At 29.4% G+C, this 21,044-nt stretch overlaps 1 protein-coding gene across 1 annotated transcript in view; it reads left to right on the forward strand.

Annotated features, from left to right (window-relative positions):
• LOC140441525 (UDP-glycosyltransferase UGT5-like) overlaps positions 1–21,044 on the forward strand; it is a 30,352-nt gene that overhangs the window by 1,521 nt on the left and 7,787 nt on the right. Inside the window, exons 2-3 of the mRNA XM_072532303.1 lie at positions 3,042–3,236; positions 3,313–3,680. Of these exons, the coding sequence (XP_072388404.1) occupies positions 3,042–3,236; positions 3,313–3,680 (563 nt within the window). The remainder of the gene's footprint in view (positions 1–3,041; positions 3,237–3,312; positions 3,681–21,044) is intronic.

Consider the following 21,044-nt stretch of genomic DNA (forward strand, 5'->3'; position numbering starts at 1 on the left):
TTTTTAGATCCTACATTTTTGCTTATATTTTTTCGATATAAAATACTTACTTTTTTTGAGTAATTTGTGAAAAACCGTCTGGAAACGTTTTAAAGTTAACATTTTCACTCCCAAATAAGTCAAAAAGTTTTGACATAGTGAATATAGAACAAAAAATACTTAGAATTAGTCAATTTATGCATTTTCAGCCTTAGAGCTTTTGTTAACGACAACGGTCAACGAGTCGTTTTTGAAACCGTCCCGTTGGCCGTTGCTCAGTGTCGTTCAGGTTCGTATGAATGTTTGTTCACGCAACGGCAACCAATCCGTTGGTTAACTTTTCACCGTCTACGTATCCAGTCCCCCTCGGCAAGACGTTCGTCGGGCCGGTGCACTGAACCCTCAGTGAATGTTCAATCACAAATCCAAGTTCGAAACTTTCCAGTGAACCATTTTAGTGTATGCAAGTGTGTTACCGGCGTTGGACGAGCATCCGTTGTTTCAATAAATGTCTTTCTTTGTTGCCGCTAAAATATGGATTTTGATATGGAGATTTTAATAAGTGCGGTCGAAAATCGACCTGTGTTGTGGGATAGAACCACGGAAAGCTTAAAAAGTAAGTCGAGTTATTATCGGACAAGGAAAAAAGAACGACATAATTTTCTTTTTCTAACAAAATAAGATGTATCCATATTTTTCTTTTACGCTTCTCCCGTTTTTTCTGCATTTTTTATACAAATAATACGCTAGTATAATTGTTTGCTTTGACGACAACATGATATAACATGTATTGCATGCACTTGTTACTTACGACAGCCCGTTACCCGTTGAAAAAAACGTTCGTTAACAAGAGCCCTTATTGTTTCTTTTTCTTTTTCACCCTTGAGAAGGGGTGGCCTTCACCTTCCAAGAAAAAGCAATTCTGGGCTTGAGTCCAAAAGTTAAGTAGAAAGTAAAAGTAACCTAAATCTAAACCTAAGAGGTAGAGGATGTACTTGAAATTTTAAAAGTTGTAGAAAGTTTTGGATTTATAAAACTCACGTTACCAAATTCATATGCCGAATTTAAATTGCCATAAAAAATGCCATACGAAGTTTTTTTGTTAACCCAATACGTTTTGAATTATCCGTTGTTATAGATGTCCAAAAAAAACATGTTTTTAACTGGTTTTCGTGAATAACCAAAAAAATTAACGTGGTATAAAAAAAAACGTTCCTTTTAAAACTAAATTTTATGAAAAAAACAAACAAATTCGTGAACATATTAGAATGTAATTATAATTTCAAATTCTTTCTAATTGTTGAAGTCTTGGAGTAAAATATATGTTTAATGACAGATACTGAATTATTACATTACAGTTGTTGTTGAGGTAAAAATTTATAATAGACTACAACCCAAACTAGTCCTGAAGCTATATTTATATTCTCACTAAAATGCTACGATTCAGCAAATAAGTGTATTGCCCTGTGCATAGAACAAAAACCTTTGACTTTTGAAAGCTAATATGTATTTCGTAAATACATATTAGCCAATCTATAGTTTGCAGGAAGTTAAACAAACTGTAGTTAAGCTACTAATCGATATGTTTTACAATTATACACGGTGAAATTATACAAATTCAGGAAATAAAAATGAATGTGAGATTACAAATTAATAGATTAATTTATGATTGAATAATTCGTTTTTTATATAATATAATATATAATAATATACAATATAAAGCGAGGTATAGCTTTATGAAACTGATTTTTTCTTTTTCGAAAATTTAGTTGAAAATTTAAAAGTTAATTCCCTAAAAAACGAGCAATTTATCAGGAAAAATATATGAAATCTTTTTAAAATTACTGAAATTTACATTTAAAATAAGCTGTCTTAAAGTCTTTAGGATAACAAAGAAAAAATTATGATAAAAATTTTAAAAATTTTTTGTATTTTTAGTGCTTTTAGGGATATTTTGAAAACAAAGCAGTTTTTATATATTAAAAAAACTTTTTGACTAACTTTTTAAAAGATTTTAGGTACAGATGTACTTAAATACTGCTCCTTTATTTATCCTCGTTTTTTTTTTATTTGTACATGCAAGTCTCTTACTTTATCCTTCTGTAAATAAACAATACCAATCCTTTTTTGTGACTAAACATTTTTAAAATATTTGCGTGTACGTTTGCTCTTTTCATTATCTTAATAAAATTTTTTCTTAATATAATTTTTTTTTTAATATTACATTGTGTCGTCCATACAATGTGTTTTATTAAGAAAGAACACAATAACATTCTCGTAATACTTGAATTATTCTGAAATAATTACATGCTTGTCAAAGTTAATTACCATTCTCCTATGTATTATAGGTATCTTATTAAATATTTATTGACATAGAATTTTAGCTTACATTAATTAATATTTTTTGCTAAAACTAGTAAAAAAGTGTCTTTGACATTGCTCTTTTATACACGTAGTATCTACTGAATAAAACTAAAAGTATACAGATACCTGCCCACACAGGTGATCTAGATATCATCGATTGAAACAACTCTTATTCAAATTGTAAACGCAACCTGTCTTAAGCATCCTCTTTTCCCAAATTCTTGTTATTCAGCGTCTTTCTGATATTTCCACTCCAGGACAATCTTATTCTCCCTCTTTTACGCCTTCCTGGCACTTTCTATAAAATAAGTATTGTTATCGTACGTAATATTTTGCTGCTATATATAGTGATGCACCAACTGCTACATCCATATTCAATTTAAATTTCAGCAAATAACACTGTAGACTCTACTAACGAACTGCTTCCCAAACTAATTTTTTTTGCTTCAGCATAGACATCCAGTCGATTATAAAAAAGAACGGATCAAATGTCACCGTATTTAAAGCGTTCTACATACGTTACCGCGAATATACTAATCTTTAACCACCCATAGCGATAGATTCTTGTAGATTGTTATTATCGTCAGATTCCTTAATGCCTTGTACGCTGTAGCTGCACCACAAGTAGCTGTTTGAGGGCATCTATAGTATGCTGAAAATAAAGTTTTTATCTTTAATGTACACAATTCTTTTTGTAGGAACACAACTAGATAGATACACTGTGATGTTTTTATTATCATCAATGGCTGAAACAGTCTGTTCTGAAGGATTAGCACACCCCAATTTACACTCATTTCTAAAAGAAGACAATAAATTTGATGTGGTGTTGCTAGAAATTTTTAATACAAACTGTTTTATGGGAGTAGCTAAACGATTTGATGCGCCAATCATTGGTAAGAACATATTGATATTTTGATATTAGTATTTTGTTTGTTTTAACAGTAACCATGATGTTTTAATTTCCACCAGGACTGCATTCCGCTTCTTGGATGCCATGGATGTATCAATGGTTCGGTATTCCCTACAACCCCGCATACCTCCCAAATCATTTATTGGGAAACACGGATGAAATGAGCTTTTTTGGAAGAGTAGAAAACACAATTTCACATTTCTATTGCAACATAATGTATCGTATCAATATAGCTTCCAGAGGTAACGCTCTATCAAAAAAATATACAGGCATAGACTTGTACGAACATGGTGATCTCATGAAGTCATTTAGTTTATTTTTAATAAACTCGCATTTTACACTTAATCTACCGATTCCCTTAGTACCTAATGCCATAGAAGTTGGAGGAATACATATGGATTCACAGCAGATCAACAAACTGCCCAAGGTGAGATTTATTTATTAAAATTGTATGTGTGTGACAGAAGTATCATACATTTTAAAGTAGACATATATCATCATCATCATCAACTAACCTCTAACGTCCACTGCTTAACATAGGCCTTTCTCATGCTTTTCCACTTCGTCCGTTTTGCGCCATCTAAATCCAATTTGTAGTCACTCTTTTTATGTCATCTGTCCATCTCGTTGGACGATATGGACCATGAGAACGAGAGACATATATTGTTGTGATTTGCTCAAACTGTATGTTTATAATATTTATTTTTTTAACAAATTAATATGATATCTCAGAGCTCTTTTACTTATTAAAAATAAAACGTGGCTTCTAAGTATTTTTTGCTAGTTGCTTTTAAGGAAAAAAGGATAGACAATAGGAAAATAAAATTACAGCACAATTATGACTTACAAAGCAAATGTTATATTAAAAAAAACCAATCAAATATTAAAAGTAAAAATTTTGAATAAACATAAATATGCCATATACAATGATTAGAATAAAAATCTCAAACATCCATCAAATCATACATCCACAATTATCAATACAAATTAATTAAGCTTATATGCAAATCTAAAATTTCTTAATTTTAGTGACTCCCGATAAATTATCATGTATCATAATTCTCAATAAAACCAACAAAAAAAAGAATAACTCTAATTTAAATAGGTGGTCGTGATTGAAAGTCTCTGTTTCTAAAAATGACGAAACTAACCTTTTGTTCCCAAAATTGATGACTTCACCTCTCTCTCCTTTGATTATGCCTTGTCCACCTTGCTCGTACCTTTTAGTTTCTCCAGAATACTCCTGCTAATCTCCTCTGCTCCAAATCTTTACTACATGAATAAACTCCTCCTCTCCAGACACAAGGATATCTCAACTAATCGACTTGGTCCAGTATAAAACTATACATCTGTTTATTACTTACAACATGTCAGTTATTTCTTCTGTCTGTTACCTCAGTTGGGACGCTTTCCACCAAACACAAATACAACTTTTGACAATCTAGACTTTTTTTAAAAAACTTGGCTAATTAGCAACGTCGTCTCCACAAAAAAAAAACTATAGTATACTCGCCCGATATTCAATTCACAATGCCTTCCTCCCTCTTGCAAAACTCTATCCCAAATCCTTTCATCTTCCTCCTCTTTTTCGTTGAACCAATCAGAACATATCTCCATCCAAACAAATTTTACTGTCTTCAAAGAAAAAAAGCTTTCTCCTATCCAATAATCCGTCGGTCATCTAATAAACATTTTCAATTTCTAGAGAAAAAAGGATAATTACCTCTCACAAACTATTTACAAACCTACCCTATTGTATAATTCTTGGTAATCCATACAATAGAAAGTTTAAGGTAGAACTGTTTACAAAAATGTCTATTTAGAAATCTATAATCTATAAAACTAAACCGTTAGAAAAACCAATATATTGTCTTGCTATTTTCTGGGAATGTCTCTGAACGTATAAAATTTATTTTCCGAAAAAAAAAACACTTCCTAAAACTAATGCTAAACGGTATAATAGACAGGGTGTTTGCGATTTCTGTTGGTCGGTGATTTGATTTTTGTCTTAATATTTTCTATTTGATTTTTGAAAATTATGGAACCTTATTAATATATTTATATATATATATATATATATATATATATATATATATATATATACATATATATTATTGTGATATTTAAAGTCTTGGTGCGCCAAGCAATAATTAGCTAATTAATTTTTTTGATTAATTAAAATTATTTAAATGATATGATTATGACTCTATCACAATTTTTAATTTTTTTATCTCAGGGTTAAATTCGTGCTTCAATATCTATGCTATTACATGTGAAAGGTAAGGTCCAGAGAATACCGGAATAATAAAAAACACATATGATCTAACACTATATATTGAAATAAAAATAATGAAATAATTCACACTCAAAAGTTTTCAATAAACAAATCTCATATAAGGATTCTCAAAATTTTGTTCTCCGTACGTGAACAATCAAAATTTATGGTACAAACAATATTAATTGAAAACTCAAAATCCCAAACTATTCTAACTCTCCTAATCAAAATATTTATATCCTTTCTAAATTACGTGTAAAAATTGTGTTATCAATAAAAAAAAACTGCAGAAACAAAAAATATCTCTCTCTGATGATGAGTGGTCCAAATCCTTGTTCCTTGTAGACTGTATTATCTCCTCTCAACCGCTCCCTATGTAATCAGCAATCTTACACAGATTGTTGCAAGTATATCGTCCTTAATGATCTCCTTCAAAAGCACAAATCATTCAAATTATGATAGCCTTTCTCCTCTCGATAAACTGAATCTCTCGTTGGCCCGAGTGAAAAATGACTCTTGGAATATCTTCTCTTTACGATAAACTGAATCTCTCGTTGGCCTGAACAGTGACTCTTGGAATATAAGTAGAGAAATATGACTTACAATATTTTGCTGCTTCAGCTTCTGTCAGATACACTAACTCCACAAAAACTCACTAACATTCAACACTACTGCTTGCTACATTTCAGGAACCGCCAGAGAACAATCACTGTTCCTCCTACAGACTTGGAAACCAACTGATTATCTCCTTCTCCCCTTCAATCTCGCTAAACTTTTTCCTACATAATTATCCCACCTTTTTCAATCTCCGCCAATCAAAACTCGCCACAATTCCCCCATTTTTTCATTTCGATAACAAACAAATTTTTACCTATAATTATAAATTTCCTAAAACTTATTTACAAATAATATTTTCTATAATTCTTAAAAACTAACAGAAACCTCTATCTAAAATCTCTTCTATTTGTCCCTAATCACTGCATTAATGTATTTTGGAAAACCCCGTTCAATTGTCTTTTTGTTTTCACTTAAAATTATGCGGGTCACTCAAGTATAACAAAGAAATAATTTATGCAAAGCTTACTTTTTGTTTGGTACAGGTAATTCAAGAAATTAATAGCTCTCCTTCTTCGAAATGTTTGTTGGATATTATCCTACTTATCTGAATTATTTTAATGTTATTGAATTTTGAAATATTTTTAAACAAACCAATATTTTTCTCGATTTTACATATCATAACAAATCCCCGCCATTTGATCTGCCGAAAACTCTTTGTTAAATTTTAAAAATGACAAAAGTTTTCTAGGATCAAATTATTTCACTATGTTATTAAAATCTATTCATGATATTGATAGATGTCGTGAATGTTAAAATACCCCGTATATTGCCTGTCTTTATACGGGATTGGATATATTTTCGTTTTAAATTTTTCCAAGTATTTTCCCTTAAAAGAAAGTTCATAATTTTTAACCACTTGATTTACTTTATTAACAAAATCTCCATGGTTTCCTAAAATCTTCTCTATTTCCTTCTCCATGTTTTTTCCACAATTTATTTTTCTTTCATCCACCTTTTGTTCACATGTGTTCACTGTCCATAATACTTCTTCACAAAATTCTGGATTCTCGTCCATCAATGCCATTTTTTCTTCTGTTTTCTTTTTATCCTCTAATTCCCTTTGGTATTCCGAGCACCATGTTTCTATTCCTTTCATTTCTCTGATGATACCTTCCTTTTCTTCCTGCTTCCATTCTGTTTTATCGTCGGTTGCCAACAATTCTTCTGTACCTTCTATTTCCTGTTTTTCTCTGGTCTCCATCTTATTTTCCTGCTTTCTTTTCGAACTCTTCTTCTTTTTCTTCCTTCTCTTTTTCTTTTCTGTTAGATCTTGTTCTTGTACTTTCGGTTTATCCTCTACAGTCATATCGATTTCTTTGCGTTTTTCCTGTGCATTGATCCTTCCAGAATTTGTTTTCCTATCTGTTTGCTTTTCTTCTCCTGTGTTGTCTGGTTCTGCTCTGATTTCCAGTTTATTTTCCGAAAAATTTATGGTGATATCTTTTTTCCTCAATTCATCAATTCCCGCTATCATATCATGATTTAAATCTTCAATCACCACACATTTCATAATATGGAATTTGTTTCCCACTCTTATCTGTACTCCCAAGCCTTCGTTTACTGTCGTCAAATTTTTATTGTTTGCACCCACTAAATCAACCCTAGGAATCTTATACACAAATCTGTCCAAATTTAATTCTTTTACTAGTTTTTTATTGATTAGCGATATCTCCGATCCAGAATCAATCACAATTTTAATCGCTTTATGTTTTATAAATGCATCTAAAAATATTAGATTAGAATTAGAAATTTGTCTGTCGTTTCCTATTGCTACATGATTCATCTCCCTTCTATTTTGTTGTTGGAAGCTCTGGTTATTTCTATCGTCCCTTTGTTCGTTAGTATTCCTATTCGGAGGATTTTGTGCATCTCTATTCCTGTTGTAATTTTCATATGTTCTCTGTTGTGTGTCATTCCTGTTATCGTAATTTTGTTGTCTATTGTAATTATTGTAATTTCTCGGCCTATATTCGTTTGTTGATCTGGGATGTCGGTTTCTCTGGTCATAATTTGATGAATACCTTCTTTCCGGTCCATTATATTGGTCATGTTGTCTTCTATTTCTCATTTCTTTTCTTTTCGCTTCTTTTAATTGAAGGAATTGGCACAAACTATCAATATCTTGATAGTTTCTCAAAATCACGTGATCTTCCAACGTTTCCTCAAAATGTCTGCTGATCATTTCTACCAGCTGTTCGGTAGAATATTTGTATTCTAGATATTTTGAATTGTTATATATCTGCAAAGCATATCTTTCTTCAGATATTCCCATTTTTTCGTGATATTTTCCATTCTGTAGCTCTTGGTTGATTTCTCTCTGTTTATTTTTCCCCCAGAAATAGTTGAGAAATTTATTTTCAAAATCTGTCCAATTTTCAAACTCATCTTCCTTGCTTTCATACCATAACGCTGCTCCTTCTTTCAAATGGTTTCTAATTGTTTCTTTGCAATCGTCAAAATATCTAATATGTTGTAATTTGGTTTTCAAATTTTTAACAAACGGTACTGGGTGTGTTTTCCGAATATCCCCGCCAAATTGTATTTTCGACTCGCTTGTTCCATGGATGATAACTTCTTTTCTCTCTACCCCTCTTAGTTCAATTTCTGCCATTTGTTTTTCATTTTGCTTTAATCTCCTTTCTATTTCCTTCCTGTCTTCTTGTAGCGCCATTTCAAATTTTTATTCTAACTGTTCTAATTCTTTTTTCTGTACAGTCTTAATATCTTTCATTTTAGTTTCTATTTCTTCTCTCTGCATCTCTAGTTTCCTCTCTGTTTCTTCTCTGACTTTTTCTAAACAGACTTTTACCTCATTTTCATATTTGTCAAAACGCTTTTCCATTTTTCTATCATTTTCTTCTAATTTTTGTTCTATTGCTAGCCTTGTTTCCCGTTGGTTTTCTTCCATTGTCTGTTTTGTTTCTTGTTGATTTCTATCAATTGTTTGTGACTGGAGTTGCATTAGTTGTAATATTTTATCTATTCCTGATAGTTCTTCTCTCTCCTCAATTATTGTCACATTTCCTTCATTATCCGATACTTCTTCCAAAATTGTTTCATCTTCTCTGTTATCCTCCTTCCTTTCCTGCATTTTACTTTGTCTCCTTGTGACAGACATGTTGTTACTTTTTGTTATTGTTTTTGTCCCCGCCAAATGTGAAATTTTACAACACTCTATATGTTTCAGAACACGACAGTATTTCTCCCCAAATGTATTAAATTTTCACGACAAATATCAAATATGCAATCAGTAAAATTCAAATAATTCAAAATAAATATCAAATGTACGATTGGTAAAGAAAATAAAATCAAATAATTCAATAGCAGTAAATATCCACTAACTACGATCAATCAATAAATCAAATTTATATTCCCTGGAAAAATTGTCAAAATACTTTCAAATTCAAATTCCCTCAATGTTATATGTTTTTATCTCTGGATCACCTGTACTTATTCCAGATCTCTTTCCCTTCCTTCAAATGTAAAGCTGCGATATTTTCAAGTCCCACGTTTTGGAAGCCAGTTATTGTGATATTTAAAGTCTTGGTGCGCCAAGCAATAATTAGCTAATTAATTTTTTTGATTAATTAAAATTATTTAAATGATATGATTATGACTCTATCACAATTTTTAATTCTTTTATCTCAGGGTTAAATTCGTGCTTCAATATCTATGCTATTACATGTGAAAGGTAAGGTCCAGAGAATACCGGAATAATAAAAAACACATATGATCTAACACTATATATTGAAATAAAAATAATGAAATAATTCACACTCAAAAGTTTTCAATAAACAAATCTCATATAAGGATTCTCAAAATTTTGTTCTCCGTACGTGAACAATCAAAATTTATGGTACAAACAATATTAATTGAAAACTCAAAATCCCAAACTATTCTAACTCTCCTAATCAAAATATTTATATCCTTTCTAAATTACGTGTAAAAATTGTGTTATCAATAAAAAAAAAACTGCAGAAACAAAAAATATCTCTCTCTGATGATGAGTGGTCCAAATCCTTGTTCCTTGTAGACTGTATTATCTCCTCTCAACCGCTCCCTATGTAATCAGCAATCTTACACAGATTGTTGCAAGTATATCGTCCTTAATGATCTCCTTCAAAAGCACAAATCATTCAAATTATGATAGCCTTTCTCCTCTCGATAAACTGAATCTCTCGTTGGCCCGAGTGAAAAATGACTCTTGGAATATCTTCTCTTTACGATAAACTGAATCTCTCGTTGGCCTGAACAGTGACTCTTGGAATATAAGTAGAGAAATATGACTTACAATATTTTGCTGCTTCAGCTTCCGTCAGATACACTAACTCCACAAAAACTCACTAACATTCAACACTACTGCTTGCTACATTTCAGGAACCGCCAGAGAACAATCACTGTTCCTCCTACAGACTTGGAAACCAACTGATTATCTCCTTCTCCCCTTCAATCTCGCTAAACTTTTTCCTACATAATTATCCCACCTTTTTCAATCTCCGCCAATCAAAACTCGCCACAATTCCCCCATTTTTTCATTTCGATAACAAACAAATTTTTACCTATAATTATAAATTTCCTAAAACTTATTTACAAATAATATTTTCTATAATTCTTAAAAACTAACAGAAACCTCTATCTAAAATCTCTTCTATTTGTCCCTAATCACTGCATTAATGTATTTTGGAAAACCCCGTTCAATTGTCTTTTTGTTTTCACTTAAAATTATGCGGGTCACTCAAGTATAACAAAGAAATAATTTATGCAAAGCTTACTTTTTGTTTGGTACAGGTAATTCAAGAAATTAATAGCTCTCCTTCTTCGAAATGTTTGTTGGATATTATCCTACTTATCTGAATTATTTTAATGTTATTGAATTTTGAAATATTTTTAAACAAACCAATATTTTTCTCGATTTTACATATCATAACAATATATATATATATATATATATATATATATATATATATATATATATATATATATATATACTAAGTATATATATATCTGTAAATACTTTTTTCTTTTTGGGTGTGGTAGTCAATAAAAAATAGAGCTTTGCTAAGGCGTACTATTTATTCTGAATCCAAGCGTTCGGTGGTTTTTTGAGACCTTTATCAAGGTCTACAAAGAAAATTACTATGTTGTAACAATTTGAATGGTGCCAAAAAAGGCTATAAAAAACTATAAAAAACTTACCCGAATGTAAGATTCGTGGCATAAACAACAACGTTAAATAACATGATAATACTGAAGTTGCAACTAAACTTTAAAATGTCGTTTAATATACCATGTTAAAATGTTACTGTTAAAAAAACACTTTAAAAATTAATAAATACGTTAAAAGTTAAAAATAAAATGAAGGACGACATGTTAAAACAGTCGTCGTTGCAAGCTTGATTTCAGTCACATTTCACGAGCAGAAAGAGAAAGTGGGTGGACAATTATTGTTTAAATAGTTTGGAGAAAATACAAAAAACAACTTTGAAACTAACGTCTCACAAAATACTGTTTATGAATTTTGAGTACTACCAACTGTATTACCAACTTGAAATTAAGCGGGAAATTAAAAATGTTATTTATAAAATAAGCAATCGAAAGAAAGTAGTATTTAGTAAATAGGTTTAGAAAAAATAATAACTCAAACAAAACAAACCTGAACTAGTAACTGAAGTTTGATCAAAAATATTCAATTAATGAAATTTTAAAAAAAGAAAAAAAAAAGAAAACTCTGAGATGCAAAATAGCTCAGTCAAAAGTCAATATAAAATTATAAATTTTGCTAAGATTCTGGATCTCACATCTCTTATTCAGATTGTTATTATCACTCTTGCTGATATGTACCATCTCTAAGAAAGTTCTCTTAAATTTATTTTTCTCTCTGGCTAATATTTTTACATTGTTGAAATCTATCTTATGGTCTAGATCGATAGTATGCTCTGCCAAAGCACAAGTAGGTTTGTTTAATCTACAATCACTCTTATGAGAAATGATACGGCTAGACAGATTCCTTCCAGTTTCACCAATGTACGTGGATGGACATTCAGTACATTGAATGCAATAAACAACATCTGTAGTCTCTAGAGTGGTTAGGGGTTGTTTTATTTTGCTATACAGCTGACGTATGGTTTTGATGTTCTTGTTAGCTATTTTGATATTCTTAAAGTCTTTAAAAATCTTAGTGAGCTCAACGGTTAGTTTCGGAATATATGGAACAGAATTATTTTGTGCTGAGGGCACTGATTGTGACATAGTATGTTGTTTCTATTAACAAAGTGAACATTAAAAATTAATTTATTAATCAGTCTTAGAGGATATGAATTTTCAACAAAAATATTACGTAAGAGGTTGAGATCATGTTGGAGATAATCAGGATGAGATAACCTTTTGACGCGTTCTTTCATCGCTAGGACTAAATCAGTTTTCATCCTAGGAGGATGGTAAGAGTGGTACCTTATGAATCTATTGCTACATATGGGTTTTCTATACCACTGTGTTTTCACAACATTATCCTCACATCTATGCAATCTCATGTCAAGAAAAGGCAAAGATCCCTCCCGCTCCTCCTCGCACGTGAATTGCAAGTGTGGGTTTCGTTGGTTGAACACATTTAACGTAGAATGTATAGAGTCTGCAGGTAGTGCCAAGATTAAGTCATCCACATATCTCTTTATGAACGGTATTTCAAAATTGATTTGTTGCAAACATGTTGTATATATATATATATATATATATATATATATATATATATATTGTGACGATTGGGGTTTATAGAAAATAATTTATAAGTTATATACTACATAATATTAGATATAAAAAAGTATTTGATTATTTTAAATAAGTTATATACTAGAGAATTTTATAAAAATATATTTATGTGAGGGCATTTTAAGAAATTAGCATATAATAATTGTAAAAAAGTTGTATTTTAGTAATTATAATGTGGTAGATAGATTTAAGTGAGCCATGTGCATAGGCAACCAAAAATAGTCTCGAGTGATTGACAGATAGAAATTAATCATAATTGGGAATATAAAGTGGGGTTATAATAATATATTGTTTGAATTGTGTATTTTATTAAATTAGAGTGTTAGTTACTAATTTGAATGTTTATTCTGATCTGAAAAGCCTAAATGTCAACAAAATTATCAATGGAACATTAACGAATTCTCCAGAGTGCAGAATTTGACCTGTGTTTATTTTGGAACATTCTGGAATAATGATTATGGCGGTGGATCGAACAGATATTTTTTTCGAGAACATCTATATAGAAGTTAATAGAACGAATGGAACATGATCTCTTACCAGATGGTTCTGGAATATGAAAAAGGATATAAATACCCGTGATTTGGATTCAAGAGGGAAGTTTTTAGTCAGAAGTCAAGCAGTTTATTATGAAAGTTAGTAGAAGATAGACACAATTAATTAGTGAAGTCAATTGTTTACAGTTTTAGTAAGTCAGTCAAGCAGTTTTATAAGAAATATGAAAGTTAGTTGGAGATAGTCCAATTGTTTAATATAGTGAGTTAAATGAAGATTAAAAATTATGCATATATTTAATGCACATTTATAATTATACACAAATAATTATTGAAGATTATAAAAGTATATTAGAAGAATATTGGATGGACATTGGAAGGAATTAAAATTATATTATGATTGGAGATTAGTATAAATCAACTTTTAATAATTGGATATTGGTATATTGAAAAGAAGAATAAATATAAATGCTGTTTGCTGGTTTGGTTGGTGGTGTATAAATGCTGGTGAAGAAAACTATATCTTAAATTGGTAGAAGCTGACAATTGGAAAAAATAATTTCACAAAAAACAAGGATAACTGAAGTACGAAGACATTCAGTGGTGATTAGAATCTATATAGTGGAAAACAGTTCATTTAGGCATTCAGTGAAAGAAAGGTACAAAATTTTGTTAATATAATTTAGTTAGTGTTATAACAATTTCAATTTTGAAGATAGTTTGTTTAAATTTAACATTGTCTATAGAATTTAATTAGTTTTATAAGAACATCAATTTAAAGATAGTTTATTTTAAATTTACATTGGCTAGGTTAGATATATATGTGTGTTTCATAATAGTTATAATAAAGATAATTTAAAAAAGTACTTACAAGCTAATTCTTTGAGAACCGCGATAAAAACCCTATATATTATATTATTAAAAATACTCATTGCTCATCATTCAAACAAAAAAACACATCTTAACAATTTGGCGCCCAACGCGGTGGCTCTCTATTTAAAAGAATTAGTTTGGGAAGATAAGTGCTCTCATATAATTAAATTAATTATCAGTAGAAAGAAAAAAGTATAGATTTTAATTTTAATTATATTTGAACAAGTAAAGTCTCAAAATGTCTCAAGGAAAGAAAGGTACAAGAAGCAAAAAGAATGAAGAAGATGTGGAAGTAGAAACACAACCTATACAAGAGGAGAGTTTAGTTCAAGATCCACAAGATACTGCAGAAATGAATCCAGAAAGAGAGGAAAATGTCAATATGGCAGCTTTGATGTCATTAATGATGCAGATGAACAAGACGATGGAAGAGAATTCAAAAGAAATCAAAGAAGACATGAAAAAAATGGAACAGAAAATGGAAGAGAATTCAAAAGAAATCAAACAAGACATAAAAAAATTGGAAGAGAATTCAAAAGAAGTCAAAGAAGACATGAAAAAAATGGAACAGAAATTGGAAGAGAATTATAGAAAATTAGAAAAGAAAATAGAAGATAATAATAATAAAATTGTAAAACAAATGGATAAAAAACTTGAAGCTGCAGAGAAAAAAGTAGCAAATGAAATAAAAAGTATACGGAATGACTACAAGAAAAGGATAGACAATGAGAGGACAGAAGTAAAGAGGATTATTCAAGATAATAAGATAGATATAGAACAGAAAATAGAGTTACAGAAATGTAACTTAGAAGTAAAAATTAACGAAGACAGGAGAAACACAGAAGAAAAATTAGACGATATACAACAAAATATCCAAATAAATTGTAATCAAATAAGAAATGTGGAACAGAGAATAGATGATATTTCACAAATGAGAGACATAGGGAGACCTTACTTAAATTTAACAAATGAGACTGGGATTAAATTCTCTGGTAATATAAAAAATTTGCATCCTAGAGTATACATAAATAGTTTAAAACATAAATTAAGATTTGTGAATAATATTAATGATATTAAAGATTATATTAGAATGACATTAAATGACAATGCAGCAACTTGGTTTGCTAGTATTGAAAATGATTTAGATAACTTTCAAACATTTGAAAATAAATTTTTAAATTATTATTGGGGTGAATTAGAGCAAGCAAAGTTTAGAGAAATTCTATATTTTGGAAAGTATAATCACAATTTAAAATCAAATATGGTAGATTATGCATTAAAACTGATAACAGTTGCAAAATATTTAGAACCACCACTTAGAGAGGATGAAACAGTCTTAAATGTATCTAGACATTTTGATGCTGATGTTGTGCAAACCGTAACTGTACAAAATATTCAAACAATAGATAGTTTTATTAATTTTATTCAAAGAATACAAAGAGGCAATATGACAAGTAATAATAACAACAGAAAAAACAATAATAACTTTCAATATAATAAAAATGATAATCAACAATATAGACAATCATATAATAGATATGGTAATAATTTACAAAATTTTAATAATAATAACAGTAATTATAATAGACAACATTTTAATAACAGTACTAATAATAATAGACAAGATTTTAACAATAGAAGAAATACAGAGCGACCTAACTATAACAGACAGGTAAATTGTGTTCGAAGGAATAGGAGCTGCGAAGACAGGGAACGAAATCGTACAAGGCAAGAAAATGTGAGTAGAAGTCATAGTAGGGAAAGACATAGTACATCAGATCCAAGTGGTCAGATACAATCTGACAATTCTAATAATAAAAATTTTGTGCAGTAAACTTTCTGAATTACAAGTTAAGCCATTGCTATTATGAAAAATCTTCTGAATTTGTTTCTTTAGATGAAGATAAAATTATTGAATCTATTAATTTAATTTATATAAATGCTTTGGCCAAAAATAAAATGATTAAGATTATGATAGATACTGGTTCAGAAAGTACTTTAGTCTCGGAGAATTTTATTTTTAATACATTAAAACTATCAGATATAATAAAGATTCCAAAAATTAAAATTATTGGTGCAAATAATAAGAAGTTGGGTGAAATTGATAAACTAGCCAATTTTAAAATTAATATTCTTAATAAAGAAATTAATATGCAAGGATTTATTGTCAAGGATTTATGTGTTGATATATTAATGGGAAATGATGAATTGGAAAAGAAGAAAGTAAAGATAGATTTTGAAGAAAAAATGGTAACTTTGGAAGGGCAAATAATTAAATTTATGCAGAAAGATGAGGTGGAAGAAGGAATAAGAGTTGATAGGATATTATTAAAAGAAAATAATGATGTTTATGAAGAAGAAATGTATTTTGATGATAGGGAAATGTCCCAAAAGAATGTAAAGAATAATTATTGTAGTGAATATTTAAGGAATGGAAATTTTAAGCAGATGGATGCCTACGAGGCGGAGTGCGTAAAATTGGAAGCAAGGAATAATGAGTACATATTGAAGAATAATGTGATTTGTAAAGAAGAAGATATGATGAAAGTTTTAAATTGCCCTGAAGAATATAAATCAATAGTCATTTCCATATTGCAGCAACACAAGGGACTTGCCAATAAAGAAAATAGAATTGCACAAAATTATATCCATAGTATAAAAGTTAAAGAAGAAAAAGATTTTAAAACAAAATCATACCCAATACCATATAAATACAGAGAAGAAGTAAACAAAACAATTAATAATATGTTAGAAGATGGGATCATTGAGAAGGCAGACACACGTTTTATTAACCCCATAGTAGTAGTACGAAAAAGATCAGGTGAAATCAGGTTATGTTTGGATGCAAGGAATATTAACAAGATTACTGAAAAGCAATTTGAAGCACCAATGAGTATAGATGGAATATTAGGAAGAATTACAGGAATGTCATTTTTCACTAAAATTGATTTACAGCATAGCTTTTGGTTAATACCTCTAGAAAGAAAAAGTAGACAGTATACAGGATTTCAGATAGATGGAGTAGTATATCAATTCAAAGTAGTACCATTTGGACTTCAATCATCTTGCAGTGCTCTATGTAGATGTCTTCATGATATTTTGGATCAATATGAACAATTTGTAATTCACTACATTGATGATATATAAATTTTTCTAAAACGGCTGAAGATCATGAGAAACACCTAAAAATTATAATAAATAGATTAGACAAAGTTGGACTGAAAATAAATCAAGAAAAATGTACATTTTTTCAAAAAGAAGTCATATATCTAGGTTATAAACTTAACACTAAGGGAATCGAAATGGATCCAGAACGGACACAAGTCATTCAGGAATATAAAACACCACACAATTTAAGAACTTTAAGAGGATTTATTGGAATAATTAATTATTATAAAAGGATGATACCAGATCTAAGTAGAAAAGAACTTCCATTACTTGAACTACTGAGAAAAGGTGTAAAATGGAGATGGGATCAGAGAAGAGAACTAGCATTCCAAGAGATTAAAAACATTTTTCTGTCAAATTTGAAAATATACTATCCTGACTACACACAGCCATTCATATTAAGAACAGATGCATCAATAGAGAGATTATCAGGGGTATTATTACAAATACATGATGGGGTCGAATACCCAATACAATTCATTTCAAGAATTACAAAGCCACATGAAAAGGGTTACTCAGTTTCAGAATTAGAACTAGCAAGTATAATACACTGTGTCACAAAATTAAGATTTTATTGGTTGGGTAATGAATTTACAATAGAAACAGATCACCAAGCTTTAACGTCTATATTAAATAACAAATATGGAAACAGTAGAATACATCGGTGGAGTCTAATACTTAGTGAATACTGCTTTGAAATCAAATACATTTCTGGAAAATCCAATATAGTGGCAGATGCTTTATCAAGGTTAGAAAATACACCACAAAAAGGGCAGCGAACAATAAAAATTGGATTAAATCAATTAGTAGAAAGTACAGGATTATATTCTAAAGAAGAAATTATAAGAGATCAGATCAATTTGAGTGAAAAACAAAAAGTCCTTAAGAAAGATGGAGTTTATTATAAAATAATAAATGGCATAGAAGTATATGTAATAACTAGAACTTTAGCAAAGAAAATATTGAAAAATTTACATAACAATTATATGCATATTGGTTCAAGAAAGCTATGGATGCTATTTAGGAACAATTATTTTGCAAAGAATGACATAAGTATAGCAAAAGAAATTACTACTCAATGCCCAATATGTCAACTAAACAAAGAAAAGAATTTCAAAAACCAGAACACATATAAATCTAATGTTGTATATGAAAAACTAAATACAGTTTCCATGGATTTTATTTCAAATTTAGTTCTCAGTCCAACAGGAAAAAAGCATATACTAGTGATAGTTGATTTATATACAAAATTTATTAAACTATATCCCTGCTCCAGAACAAATGTTAAAACATTAAAATTATATATTAATCAATTTTTCGAAGAAATAGGACCATTTAGAAATTGCATAATAGATAATGCTACATATTTTAACAACCAAAAATTTCGGACATTTTGTGAGAAAAAGGGAATCAACATTCATTTTACAAGTATCAGACATCCTCAGGCAAATCCTGCAGAAAGATATATTAAAGAAGTTATAAAATATTTAAGGATACTGTGCCAAAACCAACATGAAACTTGGCAGCAACATATACCACAAGTAGAGTATTTTTTAAATAATACACATAATTTGAATACAGAGGAAGTACCAGAATATTTAATGTTTGGCCATATAGGAAACAGAAAGTGGATTAGTGAATATAATCAGGATATGTTAGAACAAGTAATGCAGAAAGTGAATAACCGAATTAGGAGGAAAGCTGAAAAATATATCAGAAGACAAAATCGAAATATAAAAAAACCAATCACATTTCAAAAAGGAGACCTAGTGTTAATTCGTTCACTTAGAAAAAGTAATGTTAAAGAAAACCGTTGTAAGAAATTACAACCAATGTTTGAAGGTCCATATACAATTGAAAATCAGAATGGACTAAATAGTTATGTGTTAATAGATGCAGAGAACAGACTAAGAGGCATATTTCATATCAACGACATTTTTCAATATCATGAAGAGATTGAATAATGATTTCTATACCTTTAACACAAATATAATAACACTAATAACTTACTGATGTGTCCATTTTGTTCAATAGACTTGATTTGTTAAATGGTAGATGGTAGATTTCATTATTTTGAATCAATTTGACATCGTACTTGTTGAATTTTGTATATATGGAAATTAATTTGTACCCTAAAAATCATAATTTGGGGTTAGACACAAAATTGATACTATAATTGCTATAAAAATGTCTTCTAATATAATAAAGTGGAAAAACTTACCAATTTATATTGATGAAAGTTATTTTAAATGGAAATAATTCCTAGATTTTGTCTATAAATAAACAGAACACAATATCCATTATATTTTTAATTAAGGTTATATTTTATTCTCTCCATTTGATATGACAGTTTGACCATAGAATAGCCGAACTGTGATCCGTTGTTCTTTGCTTTGACATAGACAGCGAACAGGGATGTATTTAACACATTTTAAATAAAAAAAAATTGAATTATTAATTTATTAAATTTAATAAGGTATGAGAAAATTAATATTTAAAAAAATAATAAGTAAATTATTTATTTTAAATATTATTTTTGGGGTATTTAGACGATTGGGGTTTATAGAAAATAATTTATAAGTTATATACTACATAATATTAGATATAAAAAAGTATTTGATTATTTTAAATAAGTTATATACTAGAGAATTTTATAAAAATATATTTATGTGAGGGCATTTTAAGAAATTAGCGTATAATAATTGTAAAAAAGTTGTATTTTAGTAATTATAATGTGGTAGATAGATTTAAGTGAGCCATGTGCATAGGCAACCAAAAATAGTCTCGAGTGATTGACAGATAGAAATTAATCATAATTGGGAATATAAAGTGGGGTTATAATAATATATTGTTTGAATTGTGTATTTTATTAAATTAGAGTGTTAGTTACTAATTTGAATGTTTATTCTGATCTGAAAAGCCTAAATGTCAACAAAATTATCAATGGAACATTAACGAATTCTCCAGAGTGCAGAATTTGACCTGTGTTTATTTTGGAACATTCTGGAATAATGATTATGGCGGTGGATCGAACAGATATTTTTTTCGAGAACATCTATATAGAAGTTAATAGAACGAATGGAACATGATCTCTTACCAGATGGTTCTGGAATATGAAAAAGGATATAAATACCCGTGATTTGGATTCAAGAGGGAAGTTTTTAGTCAGAAGTCAAGCAGTTTATTATGAAAGTTATTAGAAGATAGACACAATTAATTAGTGAAGTCAATTTTTCACAGTTTTAGTAAGTCAGTCAAGCAGTTTTATAAGAAATATGAAAGTTAGTTGGAGATAGTCCAATTGTTTAATATAGTGAGTTAAATGAAGATTAAAAATTATGCATATATTTAATGCACATTTATAATTATACACAAATAATTATTGAAGATTATAAAAGTATATTAGAAGAATATTGGATGGACATTGGAAGGAATTAAAATTATATTATAATTGGAGATTAGTATAAATCAACTTATAATAATTGGATATTGGTATATTGAAAAGAAGAATAAATATAAATGCTGTTTGCTGGTTTGGTTGGTGGTGTATAAATGCTGGTGAAGAAAACTATATCTTAAATTGGTAGAAGCTGACAATTGG

Source organism: Diabrotica undecimpunctata, chromosome 5 (genome assembly GCF_040954645.1).
Source record: "Diabrotica undecimpunctata isolate CICGRU chromosome 5, icDiaUnde3, whole genome shotgun sequence".
Lineage (NCBI taxonomy): Eukaryota > Metazoa > Arthropoda > Insecta > Coleoptera > Chrysomelidae > Diabrotica > Diabrotica undecimpunctata.